We start from the raw sequence: 22,116 nt of genomic DNA, 5'->3' as shown, positions 1-22,116 counted from the left end.
TTCCCCAGGTTTCAGGAGACTTTCCTGAGCCTGGGGAGGGTGAAAATGGTCTCCTCCCATCCTCTGGAATGAAGAAAATCAGCTGGCCAGCATGCACATGTGCATTGGAGCTCATGCAGGGCAATGTCTCGTGTGCCCTCAGATATGGCTCCATGTGCCACCTGTGGAGGTTCGCCATCAACAGGGCACCATTACAGGGAGGGCAAGAAACAGCTAAATTGCCCAATGAGAAGTTTGTTTCTGAACTTCCGGTAGGCCTGTTTGGCCGCCCATTTTTCACAGGCTCTGGAGGCTTGCTGAAGCTTGGAGGGCAAAAAATGGCCCAACAGGCCTACCGGAAGCCCAGAGGCTTTAGTGAGATCTGCAAGCATTAGCAGAGGAGGCAGTGTGGGTGGTTGTGTGCACATGCATGGGGTGGAGGGCATTGCATTGTGGATGTGGGCACATAGGCATGCAACCTATCGCATGTGCGTGTGCCCTTTTGACACCCGAGCAAAAAAAGATTTGCCATCACTGTTCTAGGCAAATATTGATGCATTCATTGTTTTAAGAAAGTAGCTTTTGAATATCACTTCTAATGTATTTTTTCTCTTTGGTGGATACATTGATTTAGCTAGCAATCTCTTTAACAAGATTATAAAATAGTATTCTCTACTCTTTTTGTTTTCAGAGAAAATGGAATCCAAGACGAGGTTGCCCCTGAAACCACTACACCAAATGGGAATTGCTTGAGAAATGGCAACACTGAAGTCTTTGTAAGTGCTATGATTTCAAACTTCATAAAATTAGATGGGAAAAACTGGAATTTGGTCTTGAACATCACTAGGTGCAGTTTATAGCTTAAAACATATGGGGGGAGCACTGTCAATTTAATATACAGTGGTACCTCTACTTAAGAACTTAATTCATTCCATGACCAGGTTCTTAAGTAGAAAAGTTTGTAAGTAGAAGCAATTTTCCCCATAGGAATCAATGTACTTTCCCATTAGGAAAGTAACCCATTAGGAAACCCATTAGGAAAATAACCCATTAGGAAACCCATTTGGAAAGAAATAAAAGCTCGGAATTTGGGTGGGAGTAGGAGGAGGAAGAAGAGGTGGAGGACAGTTGCTGCCAAAGGAAGAAGGTGAGGTTAGGGGAATCAAAGAAATCCAAAACTTTGAGGCCTTAAAAAAATACACCTGGCGCAAGGCTGCCTCCCATACACTGTGCCAGAGAGAGAAACCCAGGCGGGCAAGATGGGGGAACCTCTTGCTCCTTTGACCGAAAGGTGGCTGCTGTTGCTGCTGCTACCTGCTTCCTCTTCCTTCCCATGCTGAACGGCTCCCCTCTCCTTTCACTCGCTTGCTTTTTAGCCGGTGCCTTTCCTTCATTGTGGTGACTCCTTAGTTTGGCTGAAGCCGAGGTGATCCGGTTGGGGCAAAGTGCTCCCTTTTGCCTTTCCATGCCCAGATGCTCCAGGAGGTAACCTCGTAATGGGTGTATGGGAGGCAGTGCGAGGGAGTCACCACAGTGGTTTATTCCTTCTCTAACGCCCAGAGAAAGGAAAACGCTCTGTTTGCTCTGGGCTGCCCAGAGCGAAGGGAGCGTTTCTTTTATCTGGGCACTGGCAGAGGTTTATTCCCTCTCCAAGCGCCCAGAGAAATGAAAATACAGTGATCCCCCGATCATTGCGAGGGTTCCGTTCCAGGACCCCTCGCAATGATCGGTTTTGCGCGAAGTAGCATGCGCAGATGGTGTTTTTACTTCCGCCGCAGCAGCGAGGAGCCGAAGATTGGGGTTTCCCCACCGCCGCCTGCCTGCCCGCGTGCCCGCCCTTCGCCCGCCCACGCCGTTCGCTCGCGCCGCTTCCCAGCTGGGAAGCGGTGCTGGGGGTCTTACCGGCCGCCCACTCCTCGCTGCTGCCGCGCCCGCCGCTTGTCCGCCGCCTGCCTGCCCGCGCGTCCGCCCTTCGCCCGCCCACGCCGTTCGCTCGCGCCGCTTCCCAGCTGAGAAGCGGCGCTGGGGGTCTTACCGGCCGCCCACTCCTCGCTGCTGCCGCGGCCGCCACCTGCCTGCCCGCGCGCCCGCCCTTCGCCCGCCCATGCCGTTCGCTCGCGCTGCGACTCAGTTGGGAAGCCGCGTGGCTGTTTTAAAACGTCGCCGCCGGCATGGGGGGCTTCCTAGCAGCCCCCCAAACCCGGGTTGGGGGTCCGGGGGGGTGCTGGCAAGCCCCCCATGCCGGCGGCGACGTTTTAAAACAGCTGCGCGGCTTCCCAACTGAGTCGCGGCGCGAGCGAACCCGGGTGGCCGGGCGAGCAGCGAGCGAACGGCGGGTGGCCGGGCGAAGAGCGGGCGAGTGGCGAACGGCGGGCGAGCGGGTGCTGGGGGGGGCCTTTAAACAAGCAGAAGATTTATGGTGGCTTTCCATTTTAATTATGTCTGGATGCAGGATTTCCTTGGGCTTAAGCTGCAATCACCCACAAAGCTTGGGCTTAAGCTGCAATCACCCACCCTCCCGCTAGCAAGAGGGGGAAGACCCAGGGAAGCCGCCCAGCAGCTGATCTGCCCGGCGCCATCTACGCATGCGTGGCCATAGAAAAAAAAGGGCACGCATGCACAGATGGTGTTTGTACTTCCGGGTTGAAAAATCGCCATATAGCCGTTTCGCAATGATCGGGGTCGCAATACCCGTGGGATCACTGTACTTCATTTGCTCTGGACTGCCATAGCCTCCTTAAGCACCACCGAAAGGATCCTCTGGCAGCCCAGAACAGTCCGAGATGGCTGGGATTAAAGGGGGAATGGCAGGAAACTGGCCGGGCCTTCGTGCTACTCTCAAATTTCCTGGGAAATTTTTCTGACCTTGGGTTCTTAAGTAGAAAATGGTTCTTAAGAAGAGGCAAAAAAATCTTGAACACCCGGTTCTTATCTAGAAAAGTTCTTAAGTAGAGGCTTTCTTAGATAGAGGTACCATTGTATTGAAGTTCAAGGGTATGTATAGAGTTGACCTATACTGCTATTAATGTGAAATTGTTACATTTTGTAAATGCCCATGTAGGTTGTCCTCACTTAACAGCACTAATTGGAAATAGGACTTTCCTTCAGTAAGTGAAGCAGTTGTTAGTGAAACACCTGACTGTACCACTTAGCAATAGCAGTTCTGGTAACAGCATTACAATTACAAAAAGATCCTGAACAAATGTTTACGTGAAGACTGTCTGTAAATATATTTCCTATATCTACACTGAGAAATTGAACATTCCTCCCAGTTGATAATGCTGGATCAATGTAGCTGGCACCTCTGTGCCTGGTTTTTAACAGTTCTGTCAAGGACTTTGTCTCTTCATGCTGTTCCTATGTCAGTGAGCGGATTTCATCTTTATGGTTTTAGAAAGGGAAAAGAAAAATCCGAGAACAATGTGAAAACAGAAGAAGAAATTCTTCCAGGTGTAGACGATCAAGCCAGCTGCAAAATGGAGAAGTGATTGAAGCGGTTACATTGTTTGAGGTGGTCAGTATGGGAAAAAGAGCTATGCAGGTACATCTACGTATTTTCTGGATTGATTGAACCGCTATAAATCAAACTATTTATGAAAAATTGTTGATTTTCTCTCTTTTATTTCACTGGTGAGATATGCCATTTTTAAAATATTTAATCCTTTTTTGCAATCTGGTTCAGCCTGTAGTAGATGATTGGATTGAAGCCTACAAAAAAGATAGAGATGTGGCACTTCTGGATCTCATTAACTTCTTCATTCAGTGTTCAGGCTGTCAAGGTAAAAATCTTTTTTCTACATTACAAAGAGAGACAATGATTAAAATATATTTTCAATATACATTCAATTCTTGTTCACAATGCCGGATTATATTTGTTGGTAATTTGTCCAGGTAGACATAAGGGTGGACAGAAGCTTGCAAAAATGAGAAGCATCTGTTTTTAGACTAGAAGAACCACTATTGTGTGCATAGATGAATAAATATTTCCTAATTTCAAATTTGGGAAGAAAAAAAAAATCAACATTTCTATTTCTTTTAATGAATTTCTTATGTTTTGTTCACAAAGTTAAAATACAAACTCCAAATGAGGAAAAATACAAGAACAAAACAAAACAATTCTAAACCAAACTTGGAAAAAATATTCATAAATAGACCAATTCACAGGCCCTCAGACTGTTGGGGGGCCAGTCTGGCTGGCTGGGTGTGGCTAAGTGGTCATGTGACTGGGTGGGCATGGCCAATTAACAGTCCATTAAATAATGTACACAAATTAATTTTTTTTCAGTTGTTTAGGAGTCTAGTGGTCCACTTCAGGAAACTAATTTTTGCAGCAATTCTTCTCAGCCCCAGAGAGCTTGAGAAGTCCCGTTTCTCTCTCTCGTCCTCTCTCTCCTTCTGTCTCTCCGTTTATCTCTTTCTCTCTCTTTTTGTCTCCCCCCCCCCCTCTCTGTCTGTGTATCTTTATCTTCTGGAGGCAGGGAGGTGAAAATCAGGCAGTTTTTGCTCATTTTTGGGCCACCTGAAGCATCTACATGCCCCATTTTTACCTTGTCGCCTCCAACAGCATTCTGCAGACCCAAAACAGGCAAAAATGGCCCGTTTTCACCCTCTTTTTGGTCTCCTGGGACATCTGTATGCCCCATTTTTCACCCCTCCCATCTCTAGGAATATTCTGCAGGCCAAAAATGTTGGACTTACCTTTCAATTCCAGCTTGCAGGGCCCGTGAAGCTAAGTCCTGTGATTAGCCAAAGGGTGGGTGGAGCAATGTGGGCAGGGCAAACTAGTGGTCTTGCATGGGCAGGATTAATGGCTTTGGCAGCTTGACAACCATAAACTACTATATTAAAAAAAAAAGTTAACAGGTAAACTCAACAATAAATTTGCATTATAATGCCCCCTTAACAATCTATTATTGTATTTAACTCCAGAAAGCCCATAATGGCTTCTAATCTACCCTGAACCACTGCGATCATTATCTCTGATAAATCCAAGATTAAATATTATTTATTCTCTTTAATGATAAAATTTTTCATTCCCAATCTCATTCCCCAAAATCATGAATCTCTGTTATAAATATCTCCCCAGCAATTGTTCAAAGAATCTTCCTACAAATTGAAATGCACATTTGTTGGCAATTGTTTTTTGATTGGATATTCATTCATTCATTCATTCATTCATTCATTCAATTTTTTTATGCTGCCCTTCTCCTTAGACTCAGGGTAGCTTAAAACATATTAGCAATAATACTTTTTAAAAGAGCCAGCATATTGCCCCCACAATCTTGGCCCTCATTTTACCCACCTTGGATATAGTAAGTCCATTCCCCAATCTCCACCCATCTTCTTAAAAAAGTCCAGTCCATCACTCATCAGTTCTGCCATCCCTAAATCTTTGAACTCATGCCCCTTTCAGCCTTCTTTAACAAGTCTGCAATTCTCAAACCAGGCTCCTAATTTTAAATATGTCAGTAACAAATTAAATTCCAATCCATCTGATTGTTAAGTCTGGTTTAACTGCTGTTACTTGCATCCGAGTGCCATCTTTGGGTTGATTTAAAACTGTTGTTAATTTATCAAACTTTTTATCTAGGTTTTCAGTTAGGACTTGTATGTTCAAAAGCAGTTTTTTCTAGGTTTCCCTGAAAGAATTGCCAAATTTCTATTGATTTAGAAAGTGGAAGAAGAACTACAGAATTTAAACACTGGAGCAAGCTAGTCTAGGCCATTGTTTGGGTTTTGTCATATGCAGCTCTTTTGCACCTATAAGGCTTTTATCTTGTTTGCAATAAAACAAGTTATCCAGCTATGTTTTATTGGTGACCTTGTATTATAAGCAAAATCCGGAATCTTGAAAATGAATGTTGAAAACATTGGAAATTCTGAGTTGCTAAGCATATCTGAGGTATGCTTATTAATATTGTACCAGGGGTTATCAATCCTGTGCATTTTTCACCTGGATGTGCATTCCACTGAATTATTCATAGATGAGAATACAATTGTAATTAAATCTCATAATTAAATAAAAGGCAACATAGTACAATGGCACTTAATATCTATCATGCTGGATGCTAATTTTTTGTTGACTTTTGAATCTGACACTGTGATCTTATCATTGTTTTAAAAGAAAGTTTATGTGCATACTACTGCAATACATTAAAGGCTCATTTAAATTTCCTATTGTTGTTTCCATAGGAATGGTTACCGCAGAGATGTTCCAAAGTTTACAGAAATGTGAAGTGATGCATAAAATGACAGAGAAATTCGATGAAGTAGGTCCTTCCTTTCCTAAGACAGGAGAGCACAGCTTCATTGGTTTGAGGGACACATGGAAGAGGCATGTAGAAGGCTATAGTCCAAAACTGCTGAGAGTCATTTTTAATCTGTAATTTAATTTACCACATAGCTTTTATTTTTAATTACATTTTGGTAAGACTTCAATAGCAGAATAAATAAAAGTAGCAGCTTTGTAAAATCATTGTAACAGGCGCACTGCAGTTTACCTATTGAAATGTGTCTGGGAAATCCAGATTCCACTCTCTGTCATGGAAGCTCACTGGATAATTTTGAATCAGTTTGTCTCTTTTAGGCTAATCTGTGCCACAGCATTGTGGTGAGAAAAACAGATGCTATGTACCATATCTATTTTGGTTTGCTTCAAAAAAACAACAACCATGATACATATTAGCCAACAAAAGTGTAGGCACTCTAGTCAAATTGTATGCTTCACAACCTTTATTTTGAGGTTGTGCTGTCACATAAATTGTAAGCATACATTCAGATTTACAGATAATCTGATATTTTACTTTTCACTATCTAGAGATTATTTCACTCGGGAATTCACTGATCCACATTGTTTGACTGAACTGCTTAAATGTTCCCATGCAAACATACACATTACAGTAAATAAATTGATGGAAAGAAGATAAAATTCTTGGGGTATTCCTTGATCCTAAGATTTCTGGATTTGCAGCTGGTAGCTATGATAAAAGCACCTTTGCACAATTAATGGGATGTGTTGGTTAGCCCTTTTTTGAGCTGTTCAGATTTGGCAAAAGCTTATCTCTGACCTGGTTACCTTTTCTTTTAGCTACTATTGGGTTCTTTATATTGAGAAATGTCTGGGAACTGCATTTGTCCACACATCTTAGGGTTTAGGAAATATGTCAATATTTTTCTCCTTTAATAGACCTTTAAATATTAAATTTTAAACATTTCTTTTATTAATGTTAATCTGTATTTTTAACTTTGGTATGTGTATATATGTATATATGTATATTCGTGTATATATAAGCACACAAATACCCTATTCATATACAGTATGATGTATACTTTACATACATACATACATACATACATACATACATACATACATACATACATATGAATGAGACAGACATACACAAATATATATGTATGTGGATACACACACACATATAAATATATGTGTGTGTGTACACATACTTATGTTTTTGTATGTCTTTGTATGTGGTTCTTAACTGCCTTGGTCCTATCTAGAACAGAAAGTCAGGCTATAGATCAAATAAAAAATAGATGGGAGGAGTGGGTGTGGGACAGCACAGAGAAATTTAGAGGAGATCTGAAAGCAGGAATGGATTGACATGGATTGTTGAAGACAACATAAAATTTGAGAATACTGGAGGGAAGTAAAGGGAGTGAGTAGTGACAAAAAAGGAAAAACACAAAAGAATTGGTAATATGTTGGAAGGAACATTGTAGTTTCTTTGACTATCTTGGACTACATATCGCCTGCTATACTTTTGATGCTTATAGTGGATGTGATTTTTAAAGAAGGATAGTAAACCTGTGTTTATTTTAATGTTCAAGTTCTACTGAGAACTCCAAGATATTTAAAGCTAATATTCAATGTTTCCAAATATTTTATATAACAGCTCATTATGTGTGCCTCTTCATTGACTTAAATATTGATGACAGATTCACTCCTGAAAAATGAAAACATACCTTATGTAGGATATTGCCAATACCTTGGAGGTGATAAAGAAATCCTTACTTATACAGAAATATCAACATACACAAAAACTGTTTGAACTTAGTTATGGATGTTTATAATGGTATTTCATTATTATGAGAACATTAATGTTGTTAAACATCAATGTTTAAGTTTTGTTTTGCCTTTATTATTATAGGAAACAGGATTGCAATATAAAAGGTTTATGGCTTATCCCTGGATTTTGACTGTTACTTGGCCAGTGGACATGGTAAAGTAATTATTTAATATATACTCAACCCTTTATTTTGCTGGAATTTATGTAGGGATAATAAGGTTCTTAAACTGTATGCAATACATGCTGTGACAGTAACCAAGATTGCTGCAAATTTTCACAAGATTCTAGGATCTGTTTCAATACACTTTCTATACTATCAGTAGGAGTTCACTGGGTAGTCAGTTTTTATCATGTATTTCTATATGTAATTCTTATGAATGAAATTCTTTATGTTTATTAACTGAAAATCATTTTGTTGCTTAATGCACCACCTTCTCCTCCCTTGAAACAAATGGAGTTATTTTCATGTATGCTGACAACATGTGGTCAGTTGCTAACAAAGTCAAGAAAAATACATGCAGGCTTCTTTAATTTTACCTTGCTGTACTGTTCATTCCATCTCATATCCTCCCAGTTTGGAGAGGTAGGAAAGGTGTGAAATGCTAGAGCTGAAGTGAGCCTTCTCAGAGCTAATTGTGAGGGCTGAGGGCACCCTCTAATACAGATAATAAAAAATTTCTCTCTAATAAAACGGATAGTTGCAGTTTATGAAATAGACTACTGTTCCCAGGCATATGGAGCATAAACCCAGTTGCCCTAGAGCAGGGGTGTTAAACTCATGTTATCACAGTAGCATCACATGATGTATTGGGACTTTACCCCGCCCCATCTGCTAAACTGGGCGTGGGCGTGTCCAGCGTGTGACGCATCCGGCCCCTGGAGCGGGAGTTTGACAACCCTATTGTAGAGGTACCAATCTCATGTTTGTATGACTTCTTTCTAATCTGCAATTTAAGATTAATCTTATAACTCATCTAGGCAGAATCTTTTGCTAAATGAAGCTAAGGAGTCAAGTTGTGGAGCATAAGGAGATCTTCTTTAGCGCTTGAGTATTGATTGAACTAATTGACAAAGCTGGGTCTAACATTACAATCATGATTTACGCTGATTTGGGCAATCACTGTCATTTCAGGAAAGAAATGCTATGTACAATGATAATTTTGCATATTAAAGGCCTTTAGCAAGTCCTATGGAATAATCTTCTAAAATTCAGTGTCTATAAAGTTTTTGACCCTTCAGACTGAATACAATTGTTTTCACGTGTGCCATAATTCCAGATGTCAAAGCCCTGTGTAAACTTTCATGTCAAAGCATTTTCCTCTGCACTATTCCTGGATGCCTTGGGTTCTCCTCCATCAAATTGAACAGCTTCGTATCCAATGTCCTGAGATCATAGTATATTTTTACATTTCTTGCAGGGCAATGAAGACTATCCACTCATCAAACCAGGGACCTATTGGAAGAAGTTCAGAACTAATTTTTGTGAATTCACTGCAGTACTAGTTCAACAATGTCAGTACAGCATTTTGTATGACAGCTATTTAATGGACACAATTATCTCTCTCCTTACGGGTTTGGCAGATTCCCATGTCAGAGCGTTCAGGCATACCAGTACATTGGCAGGTATGGACAACAATATGCACTATTACTATTTAGTAGTTGAAAGCCTACACTGCTTAAATGGTCTGCACTGCTTAAATGGTCAAGACATAAGGATTGTTGGGAAAGTTAGAGTAAAAAGCCCTGGTGGCAGGTACATAGCAGTTTGAAAAGAATTTATCAGGTGTCCTTTTAAAAGGAGCATTGTAGCACTTTGTAAATCTGCTTGTCTTTATGGAACTTCATGCAATTCAAAAACTAAGGAATATAGTGCTAATATGGAAAATGTTATCACTCTTAAATTGTGGAAGATACAAAAAATTATCTAGTCTTTAACCAAAAGATTTTTCTAAAGTATGTAATTAGCTGACTTTTTGCAGAGCTACCATTGAATATGAGGCAAATGTTGTGCCTTTTAATACCTGAAATATGGGAAACTGCTGGCTTATTTAAAGCATTCTGTTTGCAAGTGGTTACCCACTGATTCAAACACTGGGGTAGTCTCCCATCTATTATTTTCTATTATAAATGAATGATCCTGTGAACTCAGATACCATCTGTTTGTGGATTGGAGGAACTATCTAGTGATACATGATTGATAATGTTACTGATGAAACAATAGGTGCTGTCCAGACAAATAGCTAAAGTAGAAACATACATAGTCAAGATCATTCTGATGTGGAAAAGTTTATACTTACTCTTTCAACTATTCTTGGTCTTGGGAGTTTATAGTATGAAAGCTATACCTTCAGGATATATACCTGAACTATTTCTGATTTTTCTTTTTCTAAAATAGCATTTAGACTAATGGAAGATCTCATATTGCCTAACAAATGCTATATCCCCAGGTTTAGGTTTGAGCTTTAGTTAGGACTTGTTGCCATTTTTGATTCTGAAATCTCAGAATACATTTCAAAAATTTCAGAGCTAGAAAATGTGGCCAGTTGGAATGCTTCATATCCCAGTTTCTGGAGATTTGAGTTGCATATTTCTGGTATTATTCCAATCAGTGTGTAATTTCTCTTGGCACCTTTAATGTTGTTTATGCTAAAGTAAGTTAGTGGTGGTGCTCACAGCTAAAGTAAGTTATTCCTGAGCTTTCCTTTCTTTTTTCCCCCTAGATTTCTAAATTCGTAATGTTAACATTCTAGACTTGATTTTGTAATTCTATTTGTTTTTGTTTCCAGCTATGAAGCTTCTTACAGCACTTGTAAATCTAAATCTAAATATCGAAGTAAGTAAAGATAACCTTGAAAGATTATATGAGGTAGAAAAGAAGAGGATCGTGGAAAAGAAAATCAATTCTAGACTGGACCAGCTTGAGAGAAAAAAAAGAGAGGTGGGGCAATGTTTAAAGGGGAGATAAAATGTAATTCATGAACCTGAGACAATATTACTAAATTTGCCATTCAGTGCCCTACATTTAAGCTTCTGGTTGGGATTTGCATAGCACAAATATCCCTGATTACAAAAGCTGCCATTTATTGGAGAATCATGCTCTCATATGATACTATAAGAGTTGAATAATGTTTAGGAATACAGGTGTTAAGATCTATAAGGCACTGAGCCATTTTATTTGAATTTAATATCTACTGGAAGAATTGTGACTTCTCTCCCTTTTCCATACTATGAAATGGCAAACATAGCTTGCTTAGAGGAAAAAGAAGTTGAGCTTGCTTTCTGCAGTAGATAACTGTCCCAGAAGGAAATACTGAATGACATCATAACTGTACGAACCTCTTCAAAGTATCCTGATTTTTTTTATATACAGTGGTCCCTTGACTTTCGCAGGCCCGACTTTCATGGAAAGGCAAAACCACGGGTTTTCTAAAAATATTAATAAAAAATATTCCGCTTTTTAAAAAACATTTGAATGTTTTCCCGCGGCCAGCCGATGTACAATACTGTGTATTTTAACTCTCTTCCACCACCACCCCCAGCCATCCTGCTTCTTTAAATAAAAGCTCTGCTTCCGCCCCAGCCTCCCGATCCCTCCCCTTTAATTCTCGGAGCGTTGGTATGCTCCACTTGAAGCTGAGCCTTACTGCCGCCCTGTTGCCGCTGCGGGTTCTGGGGGAAAGTAAAACCAGGAATGGAGAAGGGAGGGGGAGGAAGGAAGGAAGGAAGGAAGGAAGGAAGGAAGGAAGGAAGGAAGGGAGCATCTCTACTTCGCGGAAATTTGACTTTTGCAGGCAGTCTTGGAATGTATCCCCCGCGAAAGTCAAAGGACCACTGTATTGCTTTTCTAACAAAGTCTATTGCAGTTTTTCTTGGCCTGATAACTTCTAGGAAGTGTGTTGAAGTAAATTCCTGTTACCCACAGATAGTGATGTTGATGGAAATTGTAGTCCATTATATTCAGATTACTGTATGACTGCTCTGTTGATACCAGCAAATTGAATATAGCTCAGCAGAGAATATAGCAATCACAAGAGAATGGAAAGAAGGAGAAAGAAAATTGCCCTAAGAGTATATCTGCTTTAAACATAGCTTCCACAATCCTCCTTAGATTCTGCCAAATTGTAGCTTTTAAGATGACAGAAAATGAAGATGTGAAAAACTAGTAAAACATTAATTTAATATAAATTTACATTAATTTAATGTACGTTTAATGTAAAAGTAAACTAAATTTAAAAAAAATCATGGTCTATTTTAATGTAATTACAATGAACTCAAACCTCATTTTTTATCCTGTTTATGCTACATTTTGGGAGTATAACCAGTAATGAAATCCTCTGAAGTGGAAGTGTGACCTGAAAAAAATCATTGGATGAAAGCCTTTTTTATGTGGAACCCCCCCCTCAATTTTTCTCATTTCAGTATGAACAGAAATCTTTGGAAGTAGGAAATATGATGGATGCGATTTTTAAGGGGACCTTTTTGCCACGTTATCGGTAAGAATGTTTATTTTCCAAAGAGTTTAATTTATTAAGAATAGATTGACAGAGAAGTTTATTTGCATGTAATCATTTGAAGTTGCAATATAAAATTAACAATATTTAAGCATTAGGATAAATTGTATTAAGATATTACATGGCACCTGATTTCAGCTTGCATTCATTATCCAGATCCTTATGCAGTTGAGAGATTTGGTATAAAGAGTCTTCTGCAGATTTCAGGTATTATATTGAAATACAGCGTCTGCATATTTGACTGGTTCCATCAAGAACATTTGGAGTACTTCATACAGTTTTATAGTGTTCTTTTAATAAAGATTATTTATAGCCGATGGTATCAAGTATAGAAGATGTAAGAATGTATGAACCAGCTCATGGAAGATCACATATATGTTTTGTCATTTGTTTAAAGTGATATTAATCCAGAAATTCGGGCTATTTGCATTGAAGAAATGGGCAACTGGATGAGAATTTATCCTGAAAAATTCCTAACTGATAGTTACTTGAAATATCTTGGATGGACGCTGTATGATAAAGTGAGTTCTTTTATTAACAACTGAAAAAAAATCAATCTCCTTTTTCAAATATTAAGTTAGTGTTTTCGTTTATACATGCTTACATGATAATCTTCCATTGAATAACAAAACTAAATTTGAAGAATAGGGTTAAAGACAACACATACCTGTATAATGTATTCTTATTTTCTCTTTTTCCAGTTTAGAAAACCAAATAGAAAAGCAAATCGTCTGAGAAGGGCGGCATATCAATCAATCAATCAATCAATCAATCAATCAATCAAATAAACAAACAAACAAACAAACAAATAAACAAACATAAATTTAAATCAAAACAGTTGCAGAAGTAGTTGTCTAGTTTTCTTACAAGATTGATAATATGATTGGTGTTAGGTTGGAGCACTGCTGCTAAAAATCAGAAGGGCACCATAAAGTTAGAATAGTCCATTTCAAATTCAAAGTGTTCCAAATTCAGAATATTTTATATATACATTTCCATGATTTACTTTTGAGACCGATTGCATGTTCAAAAAATCAAATACAAGGAAGAGTATAGGCCAATACTGAAAATGCCAAAAAAATTGAGAATCCAAAGCCAAGTAGCCCTTCTGTCCCAAATTTAATGACATTTATATAAATCTTGGCTAAGATAATATCCCCAAGCCATACATGTTCATGGATTTAAAAAAAACTACCCAGAAAAGTACACATGTTTCAATTTGTTCCAAGCTATCTCCCAAATTGTAGGCAAAGAATCATAAGCAAAGCAGTATGTTGAAATCTTTTCTCTTTGGTGTGGACAGGTTTTGTTATTAAAAGATTAGCACCTGAGGAATGAGTCTTCTGCCATTGACTACTGAGAGATATTGATATCCCTATAATTTAACTTGTGCCTATAATTCCCACTCCATTTTTCTTTTCCTTATAGCTTCCTGAAGTACGGTTGAAGTGCCTTCAGGCACTACAGGGAATATATTGTCAAAAAGAGGTTGTTTGTAAAATGGATCTATTCACTAGCAGATTCAAGGTAAGTTAAAATCAATTTGTTGATACAATGGTACCTCTACTTATGAACATAATTCGTTCCGTGACCAGGTTCTTAAGTGGAAGAGTTTGTAAGAAGCAGCAATTTTCCCCATAGGAATCAATGTAAAAGCAAATAATGTGTGCGATTGGAGAAACCACAGGGAGGGTGGAGGCCCTGTTTCCTCCCAGGAGATTCCAGGAGAGACTCTATGGAGGCATTTCCCCACGTTTTCAAGCCCTGTTTCCTTCCAGGAGATTCCTAGAGAGGTCCCATGGAGGCTTCTCCTCGCCTTTTCCAGCCTGTTTCCTCCCAGAAGAGTCCTAGAGAGGCCCCATGGAGGCTTCTCCCTGCCTTTTCCGGTTACAGTTTTGGAGGCTGGGGTTTGTAAGTGGAAAATGGTTCTTAAGAGGCAAAAATGTCTTGAACATCCGGTTCTTATCTAGAAAAGTTTGTAAGTAAAGGGGTTCTTAGTAGAGGTACCACCATATTAGGATTGCTTTTAGAACCAAACTAGACTCATTACAGGCCCTCAGATTTGGGGTTTTTTTTGGGGGGGGGGGGAGATTAGAAACATAAATCCCTTCATTGTGAGTGTTCAGTGTGAATTTCTTTTTCATTACACAAAGTCATATTTCAAGGCTTGGATGCTTTATAATATATGTGTATTTTTATTACATTTCTCTGCCACCCATCTTATGATTCTGAGTGGCTTACAATGAAAACTTGTCAGAATATAAAAGCACAATAAGAATGAACTTAAAAACAGAATTATTTTATTTATTTATTTATTTATTTATTTATTTATTTAGTTAGTTAGTTAGTTAGTTAGTCCAATACATAATACACATTGAAGAGAATAGATATGTAGTACAGTGATCCCCCGGGTATCGCGATCCCGATCATTGTGAACGGGCTAAATCGCGATTTTTCAACCCGGAAGTAAAAACACCATCTGCGCATGCGCGCCTTTTTTTTATGGCCACGCATGCGTAGATGGCGCCGGGCAGATCAGCTGCTGGGCGGCTTCCCTGGGTCTTCCCCCTCTTGCTGGCGGGAGGGCGAGAAGCCCCCCCCAGCACCCGCTCGCCCGCCGTTCGCCGCTCGCCCGCCCTTCGCCCTTCGCCCGGCCACCCGCCGTTCGCTTGCTGCTCGCCCGGCCACCCGGGTTCGGGGGGGTGCTGGCAAGCCCCCCATGCCGGCGGCGACGTTTTAAAACAGCCGCGCGGCTTCCCAGCTGAGTCCTGAAGCGAACTTCCGCGTTTGGCTTCGGGACTCAGTTGGGAAGCCGCGCGGCTGTTTTAAAACATCGCCGCCGGCATGGGGGGCTTGCCAGCACCCCCGGACCCCCCAACCCGGGTTTGGGGGGCTGCTAGGAAGCCCCCCATGCCGGCGGCGATGTTTTAAAACAGCCGCGCGGCTTCCCAACTGAGTCCCGAAGCCAAACGCGGAAGTTCGTTTCAGGACTCAGCTGGGAAGCCGCGTGGCTGTTTTAAAATGTCGCCGCCAGCATGGGGGGCTTGCCAGCACCCCCCGGACCCCCAACCCGGGTTTGGGGGGCTGCTAGGAAGCCCCCCATGCCGGCGGCGACGTTTTAAAACAGCCGCGCGGCTTCCCAGCTGAGTCCTGAAGCGAACTTCCGCGTTTGGCTTCGGGACTCAGTTGGGAAGCGGCGCGAGCGAGCGGCGCGAGCGAACGGCTTGTCCACCGCCTGCCTGCCCGCGCGCCCGCCGCTCGCCCGCCCTTCGCCCGCCCACGCCGTTCGCTCGCGCCGCTTCCCAGCTGAGTCCTGAAGCGAATTGGCTTCAGGACTCAGCTGGGAAGTGGCGCGAGCGAACGGCTTGTCCGCCGCCTGCCTGCCTGCGCGCCCGCCGCTTGCCCGCCCTTCGCCCACCCACGCCGTTCGCTCGCGCCGCTTCCCAGCTGAGTCCTGAAGCGAATTGGCTTCAGGACTCAGCTGGGAAGCGGCGCGAGCGAGCGGCGCGAGCGAACGGCTTGTCCGCCGCCTGCCCGCGCGCCCGCCGCTCGCCCCGCCCTTCGCCCGCCCACGCCGTTCGCTCGCGCCGCTTCCCAGCTGAGTCCTGAAGCGAATTGGCTTCAGGACTCAGCTGGGAAGCGGCGCGAGCGAACGGCGTGGGCGGGCGAAGGGCGGGCGAGCGGCAGCGAGGAGTTTGCGTGGGCGGTGGGGAAACCCCAATCTTCGGCTCCTCACTGCTGCAGCGGAAGTAAAAACACCATCTGCGCATGCGCATATGGTGTTTTTACTTCCGCAGCGCTACTTCGCTAAAAACCGATCATTGCGAGGGGTCCTGGAACGGAACCCTCGCAATGATCGGGGGATCACTGTAATATAAATAAAGAAAAGAAAAGAAGAAAAGATATAAAAGTATAGGTGAACATAACTGAAAGGAAGAAAAGACAAATGAGATAAGGAGAGACAATTGGACAGGGGACGGAAGGCATACTGGTGCACTTATGCACGCCCCTTACTGACCTCTAAGGAACATGGAGAGGTCAATTGTTGAGAGTCTAAGGGGAAAATGTTGGGGGTTAGGGGTTGATATATAAAATATATTATATAAAATATAAGTGTGCAATATTAAAAGTTTAAAAACTGGACAGAACACTCTCAGAACATCAACCATCTCACATTCTTCACACACGCACGCGCGCGCACACACACACACACACACCATTTGACAGAGCCAATTAATAGTTTAATATATTAGGTTCCTGTACATTAATGTTTTTCCTTTGAAGGTATGCATTTGGTAACTTTTCTCATTTGGTAACCTTTCTCATTCCACTTTGTTGTGATATGATTTATTTAGTAAAAAAAGAAAAAAACATGGTTAATTCAAAATCAAGTATTAAATTGTTCTGGAATTTCATCTGGAAATAAAAATATTTTTGCAAGGCATGTTTTATAAAACTAATTGATAAGCATTACCAATTTTTGTTGTGATTCCAATTATTAGAACCAATATCTCTTCAGCCATTTCTACAGCAATATGTTTCATCTACGGTAATATATTTGGAATCAGTAGCTTTAGATATGTGTCTATTTTGAATCAGGATTCCAAATATTCCAAGCCTCTAGGGGGTGCTACAACCATCCATTGCAAAATCTAAACATCAACATTTAAGCTAAAAGAAAATTAAAAAAAAAATAGTTGCGGGTTGTTGTTTCACACAATATAATCCCCCCCCCCCCCCCGCCGGACATTATTTAGCAATGAGTTATTTTGCTATGTATGGTTCTTTTAAAATCCCCAACTATTATCTTTTATTGTAATTTAGTAAAATTGGAGCAGTTAATTCCATCCGAAGCATTGTGTCAAAAGGATACATTTCTGTAGCAAAAATCAATTTGAATAGAAAGTAATTCAATCTCTCTCTTGTTGCTTGATATCCATTTAGGATCGGATTGTGTCCATGGCTCTGGATAGGGACCATGAAGTAACGGTTCAAGCCATGAAACTCTTGATGGCTATGTCACAGTAAATAACTTTTTCACTTAATTATGATGTGATATTTAAAGTATTGTAACTAGTTTTGTAACTAGTTAAGTCCTCATTGATATGCAAAATATGCAGTTGCCCTTAGATCATTGTAAAGTTTTACTGCACAATTGAGATATGCTCAAAATGTAATGAAACAACACAATTAAGTACAAGTGTTTTCTGCAAATACATTATTAAGTCTTATGCCTTGCAGGCAAATTTTAAAAAATGTGCACATTTTTTTTGGAATTTAATTTTTTTACTACTCTAACTTGCTTTTGTTACTCTTAGATTTCAACCAGATAGGTTGAACAGAGAAGTTGCTTTTACCTTTTTTTAGTCTGCAGTGTTTCTTCATAGTGTTTTTTTGAAACATCATCTGTATTGTTTCTGCTATATTCTGTATTTAGCTTTGTGAATATGTCACTACACCAAAGGTACCTTGTTCTGCCGGGCTCTCTGGTAGAAGCCTCCTGAAAATTCATGGGTACAAATTTCAGACACACACACGTTTGAAAATTCAAACCAATGTCCTTTATCACAAAATTCAAAAGAAACAAAGCACCCTTTTTGTATTGCAAAGAGCACTCTTCCCCAAAACAACCTTGTTGGCTGTACAAGTCCCTTAATCAGTCCTTAAGTACTTAGCTAGTAGCTGTGAAGAAACGTCACAGCCCTCCTTCCCACGAAGTGAAACACATACACACTTTACTCTGCTTTGGTGTCAAATGCGTGAAAAATCCACAAAGTTCAGACACAGCGAGGCACGATCCTGAAGAACTGCGATCAGATAATCTTCCACAACGGCCAAACTAGCACGCTGCTATTTATAGCAGCAGCTCTAATTACTGGAGCCCCACCCAAACACAGGTGGCCTCTCTTATCTCCTGTAATATTTCCTCAATTGGTCTCTTCAATGCATAAATCTGCGCCTGCGTGGGTCTAACACTTTGTCATCCAAATCGATCGAAGATAATGGTGATTGGCTTCCTGGGCTGTGTGCCAAGCCCCCCTCTTCCAAGTCACCCCCACCTTCTTCTTCATCCGAGGAAACTGCACTCCCTGACTTTGCCGGCAACAAAGCAGGCCTAGGACATGTTGATGTTTCCCCTGCCTCCACCTCCACATTCCCTGGGGCAGGAGCTGGGCCAGAGCCAACCACAACATACCTGTAGCATATATTGCTGCTTTAAACTTAAGAATGTGGCTATCTGAATTTACTACATTTCTCTATTGATTTTCCCATAGATCATAATTGAATATGATCAAGTTGAGTTTTAATTTCCTTAAATAATACATTGCGGTTTCTTATTCCTATTTTGCTTGGTCAAGTATTAACATAAAATAGAGCACTTTTAGAAATATAGTAATGAATAATATTGGTTTATTGCCATAATTCTTCTTTTTTCTGCTTTGCGGTTGAGATGTGGATAGCATTGTATTGGCAATTTCTACAGTAGACAGAGGACCCTTGAAAACAGCAGCATTATGTCATCGGTAGATGACATAAATTTCTAGCAGTTAGAAACTAGAGCAAAATACATTGCACTTATCATTGTACTCATGTTGATCTGTACTAGGAGGAGTAATGTGCTTTTGTTATCATACAATGTTATTGTATCCATTAATGTTATGCTTGTTCAACTTCTGAATGGACAAATATTGCATTGCTGAGCACTTCTGTCTGCATTTGTTCTGTTGTTCATTTAAACATTGATTAGCTAATGTCCTGTCTAGAAATAAATCTCATGTCTAGCAGGATAAGTATGCAGAGGGCTGCAACCTGAAGCTAAATACAGCTGGTCCTCACTTAACAATAGCAATAGGAATCAAACTTTCCATTGTGAACAATGCCGATGTAAAGTGTGACATCACATGACCATGTTGCTTAGTGATGGAAATTCTGGTACTTCCAGTTATTGTCATTAAGTGCATCATGGCAGGTCAATAAATGAGGGCAATTACAACCTCCTGCCATCTTTCCCATTGACTTTGCTTGTAAGAAGTAAGTCACAAATGGCAGTCGCATGAGTGCAGGATGCTTCAACTTTGTCTTTGCTGGATCACAGTCACATGATCATGGAGATACTGTGATCCATGTAGTATGAGGAAAGTCTGATAAGTGCTACTGGAATTGTTCACAATTCAAAGTCTGATAAGTGCTACTGGCTCGGTGCTCTTGTAAATTCAAATGATTACTCAACAGGTGATTGTTAAGCAAGGACCCACCTCCATTAGATCTGTGTGAATTATTTGATGATGCTTTAATTACATACTGTTACTTCTTGGTTGTATCATTCATCATTCCAAGGAAAGAAATAGCTTTGAGAGTCTTCTCAAGCAATATGTGCACATACATGTCTATGCACAAAAATATTCCTGGGGTTTATTTATTTATTTAAAAGATTTATGTGGCTACCTATATTAAATAAAACAACTACTGAAAATTAAATAACAATATAAACATTTAAAACTTATATTGCCTCCACTTTGGGGCTGAAAACAAGTTTTCACAGTCTCTCAGAAAGCAAAAGAAGCTGGGAGACTTCCACAAGGTAGGCACAGCTACACAAAAGTAGGGGTGGTTTCCTGCCGGTTTGGACCAGATCGTCCAAACTGGTAGTGACCCCCTGGTGATGTCACAATGGCATCATGGATCCAGTTTGGTTGGTACCAGTCCATGGACACCGCCATCTTTTGGGGGGAATTTTTTTCCAATTTTTTTCCTCTTGCTATTATACACAAGTATGGTACATTGCCAGATACTTCACATGCTATTACAGTATACACATTATTTATGTTCCAGTCAGGTATAGACTTTAACACAATTTTATCGTTTTTCTGATAGTGAAGTATTTGTACTTCACTAGTGTAAACCCTGTTTTTGAATATCTCAATAGAAGTTCCAATTTTTGACAAACTCTTTTAGAAATGAACAGACAATAAATAGACAACGAATATCTTTTAAATCTGATTCCTTACATATACAGTAGATATAATAGGAGAAATCATGTGAAATGTCAAATATTCTTATTTTAGAGGAAGAAATCACTTCCCCATTCCCCAATTTGGTAAATGTTACTCCTGTTTTACAGTCCTTTTGAAAAATCATAAATGATGCTTCAGCCTTGTGATTTTAATCCCCCCCCCAAGCTGTATATTTTGCCTCTTTGTTCTTATCTTTTGAATGTTTCTTGCTTGGGGTTTTTTGGGGGGGATTAAACCATGACTCTCCTAGGACATTTATGTAAAGTATTTTCTAAAAAAAAATTTTTTTTTATTAAAAGGAAAAGACTCACAGCTTTCTGAAAATGTTAGATCAAATAATTATTAACTTGCATTATTTTTCAAGATGTCTTATCTCCTAGTAAACAAGCCAATAATGACCATTCTCAATAGGCCTATCAATCACTCAACTTATGTATTTATAATGAGGGTATGACCAATTTTTGAGAGCATGACCATTTTTTTAAAAGATAGGAGTTTTAAGAACTTCTCTGTACAGCAATCCCATTAAGAGATGTTTATCAGTTTTAAGAACTTCTCTATATAAAAATCCCATTTAGTGATGTATCAAATCCAGTGGTTACTGAAATATTTGTTGAGGAGTTCTTGGTGTAGTACAGGTATCCCCAAACTTGGCAACTTGAAGACTTATGGACTTCAACTCCCTGGGACCCATCTACACCAGAACCAACCCTGTCAAATATGTTTACAGTCTTACAATACAAAGTCACCAGCATCAAATATATGATAGCTGATTTTCAGTGCTTGTTAAAAAAAATAACAGGGGAAAGAAGGTCATAAAATTAATATACAATTTTAATTATATGGCATACATTTAGCTTATTTTGCCCTTGTGAATAAAATATGAGGCAAAATATTAATTGTTTTTACGCTGCATTTACCCATCGTTAAACCCTATTCAATATATTGTGTCTTGCTTCTGAGAAAACATGCATATGATGCTGTCAGAATATCAAACATATGTTTTGGCAAACCATGTTTAATATTAGATTTCTGTACAGGAACTGTGATGATGCCTTATCATCTGAAGACTGTGAAACCTTGTACCAATTTGTTTATAGCACCCACCGACCATTGGCTGTAGCAGCTGGGGAATTACTTTACAACAGGTATTTTATTTATTTGTTAAATTCATCTGGGAGACATTTCACTCTGAAAAGTTACTTTTTGAAGAATATCTGCTTTTTATTTTTGATGGAATTTCAAAACTACTTTCATGTTCTCTTTAAGCGAAGTGCTGTTGCTTTTTTCTTATTGAGTATTTCTGTTCTCTTCTATCATTCATCTTTTCGTAATGAGACTGATACCGGTTTCTGCAAATGCATTTATGAACTAATACAAGAATCATATCAGTGGTTTAATAAAATAGAATGTCTCAATATCCATTCATCCAACCAATTTTAGTGATGTTTTATGTATATTTCCTTTAGCACTTGTGTTGGTACTGGCACAATGTAAAGTAATCCAGTCAAACTGTTAAATCTTTAT

At 40.0% G+C, this 22,116-nt stretch overlaps 1 protein-coding gene across 6 annotated transcripts in view; it reads left to right on the top strand.

Annotated features, from left to right (window-relative positions):
* LOC139166809 (cohesin subunit SA-2-like) overlaps positions 1–22,116 on the top strand; it is a 75,962-nt gene that overhangs the window by 9,530 nt on the left and 44,316 nt on the right. For 3 of the 6 annotated variants that reach the window (XR_011559048.1, XM_070750902.1, XM_070750907.1), the window contains exons 4-15: positions 671–755; positions 3,374–3,520; positions 3,662–3,758; positions 6,172–6,248; positions 8,145–8,216; positions 9,482–9,686; positions 10,850–11,001; positions 12,483–12,556; positions 12,972–13,095; positions 14,003–14,101; positions 17,519–17,598; positions 21,618–21,737. Coding sequence is in view for 5 of the 6 variants with exons in the window: in XM_070750902.1 (XP_070607003.1) it covers positions 671–755; positions 3,374–3,520; positions 3,662–3,758; positions 6,172–6,248; positions 8,145–8,216; positions 9,482–9,686; positions 10,850–11,001; positions 12,483–12,556; positions 12,972–13,095; positions 14,003–14,101; positions 17,519–17,598; positions 21,618–21,737 (1,332 nt within the window). In the remaining variant the exon portion in view is untranslated. Of the gene's footprint in view, positions 1–670; positions 756–3,373; positions 3,521–3,661; positions 3,759–6,171; positions 6,314–8,144; positions 8,217–9,481; positions 9,687–10,849; positions 11,002–12,482; positions 12,557–12,971; positions 13,096–14,002; positions 14,102–17,518; positions 17,599–21,617; positions 21,738–22,116 lie in introns of those variants that run through there. The other 3 variants (XM_070750903.1, XM_070750905.1, XM_070750906.1) reach the window with 3 other exon arrangements.

This window comes from Erythrolamprus reginae, chromosome 4 (genome assembly GCF_031021105.1).
Source record: "Erythrolamprus reginae isolate rEryReg1 chromosome 4, rEryReg1.hap1, whole genome shotgun sequence".
Lineage (NCBI taxonomy): Eukaryota > Metazoa > Chordata > Lepidosauria > Squamata > Dipsadidae > Erythrolamprus > Erythrolamprus reginae.
The sequence above is the reverse complement of the archived record's forward strand: the minus strand, read 5'-3'. Positions and strand labels throughout refer to the sequence as shown.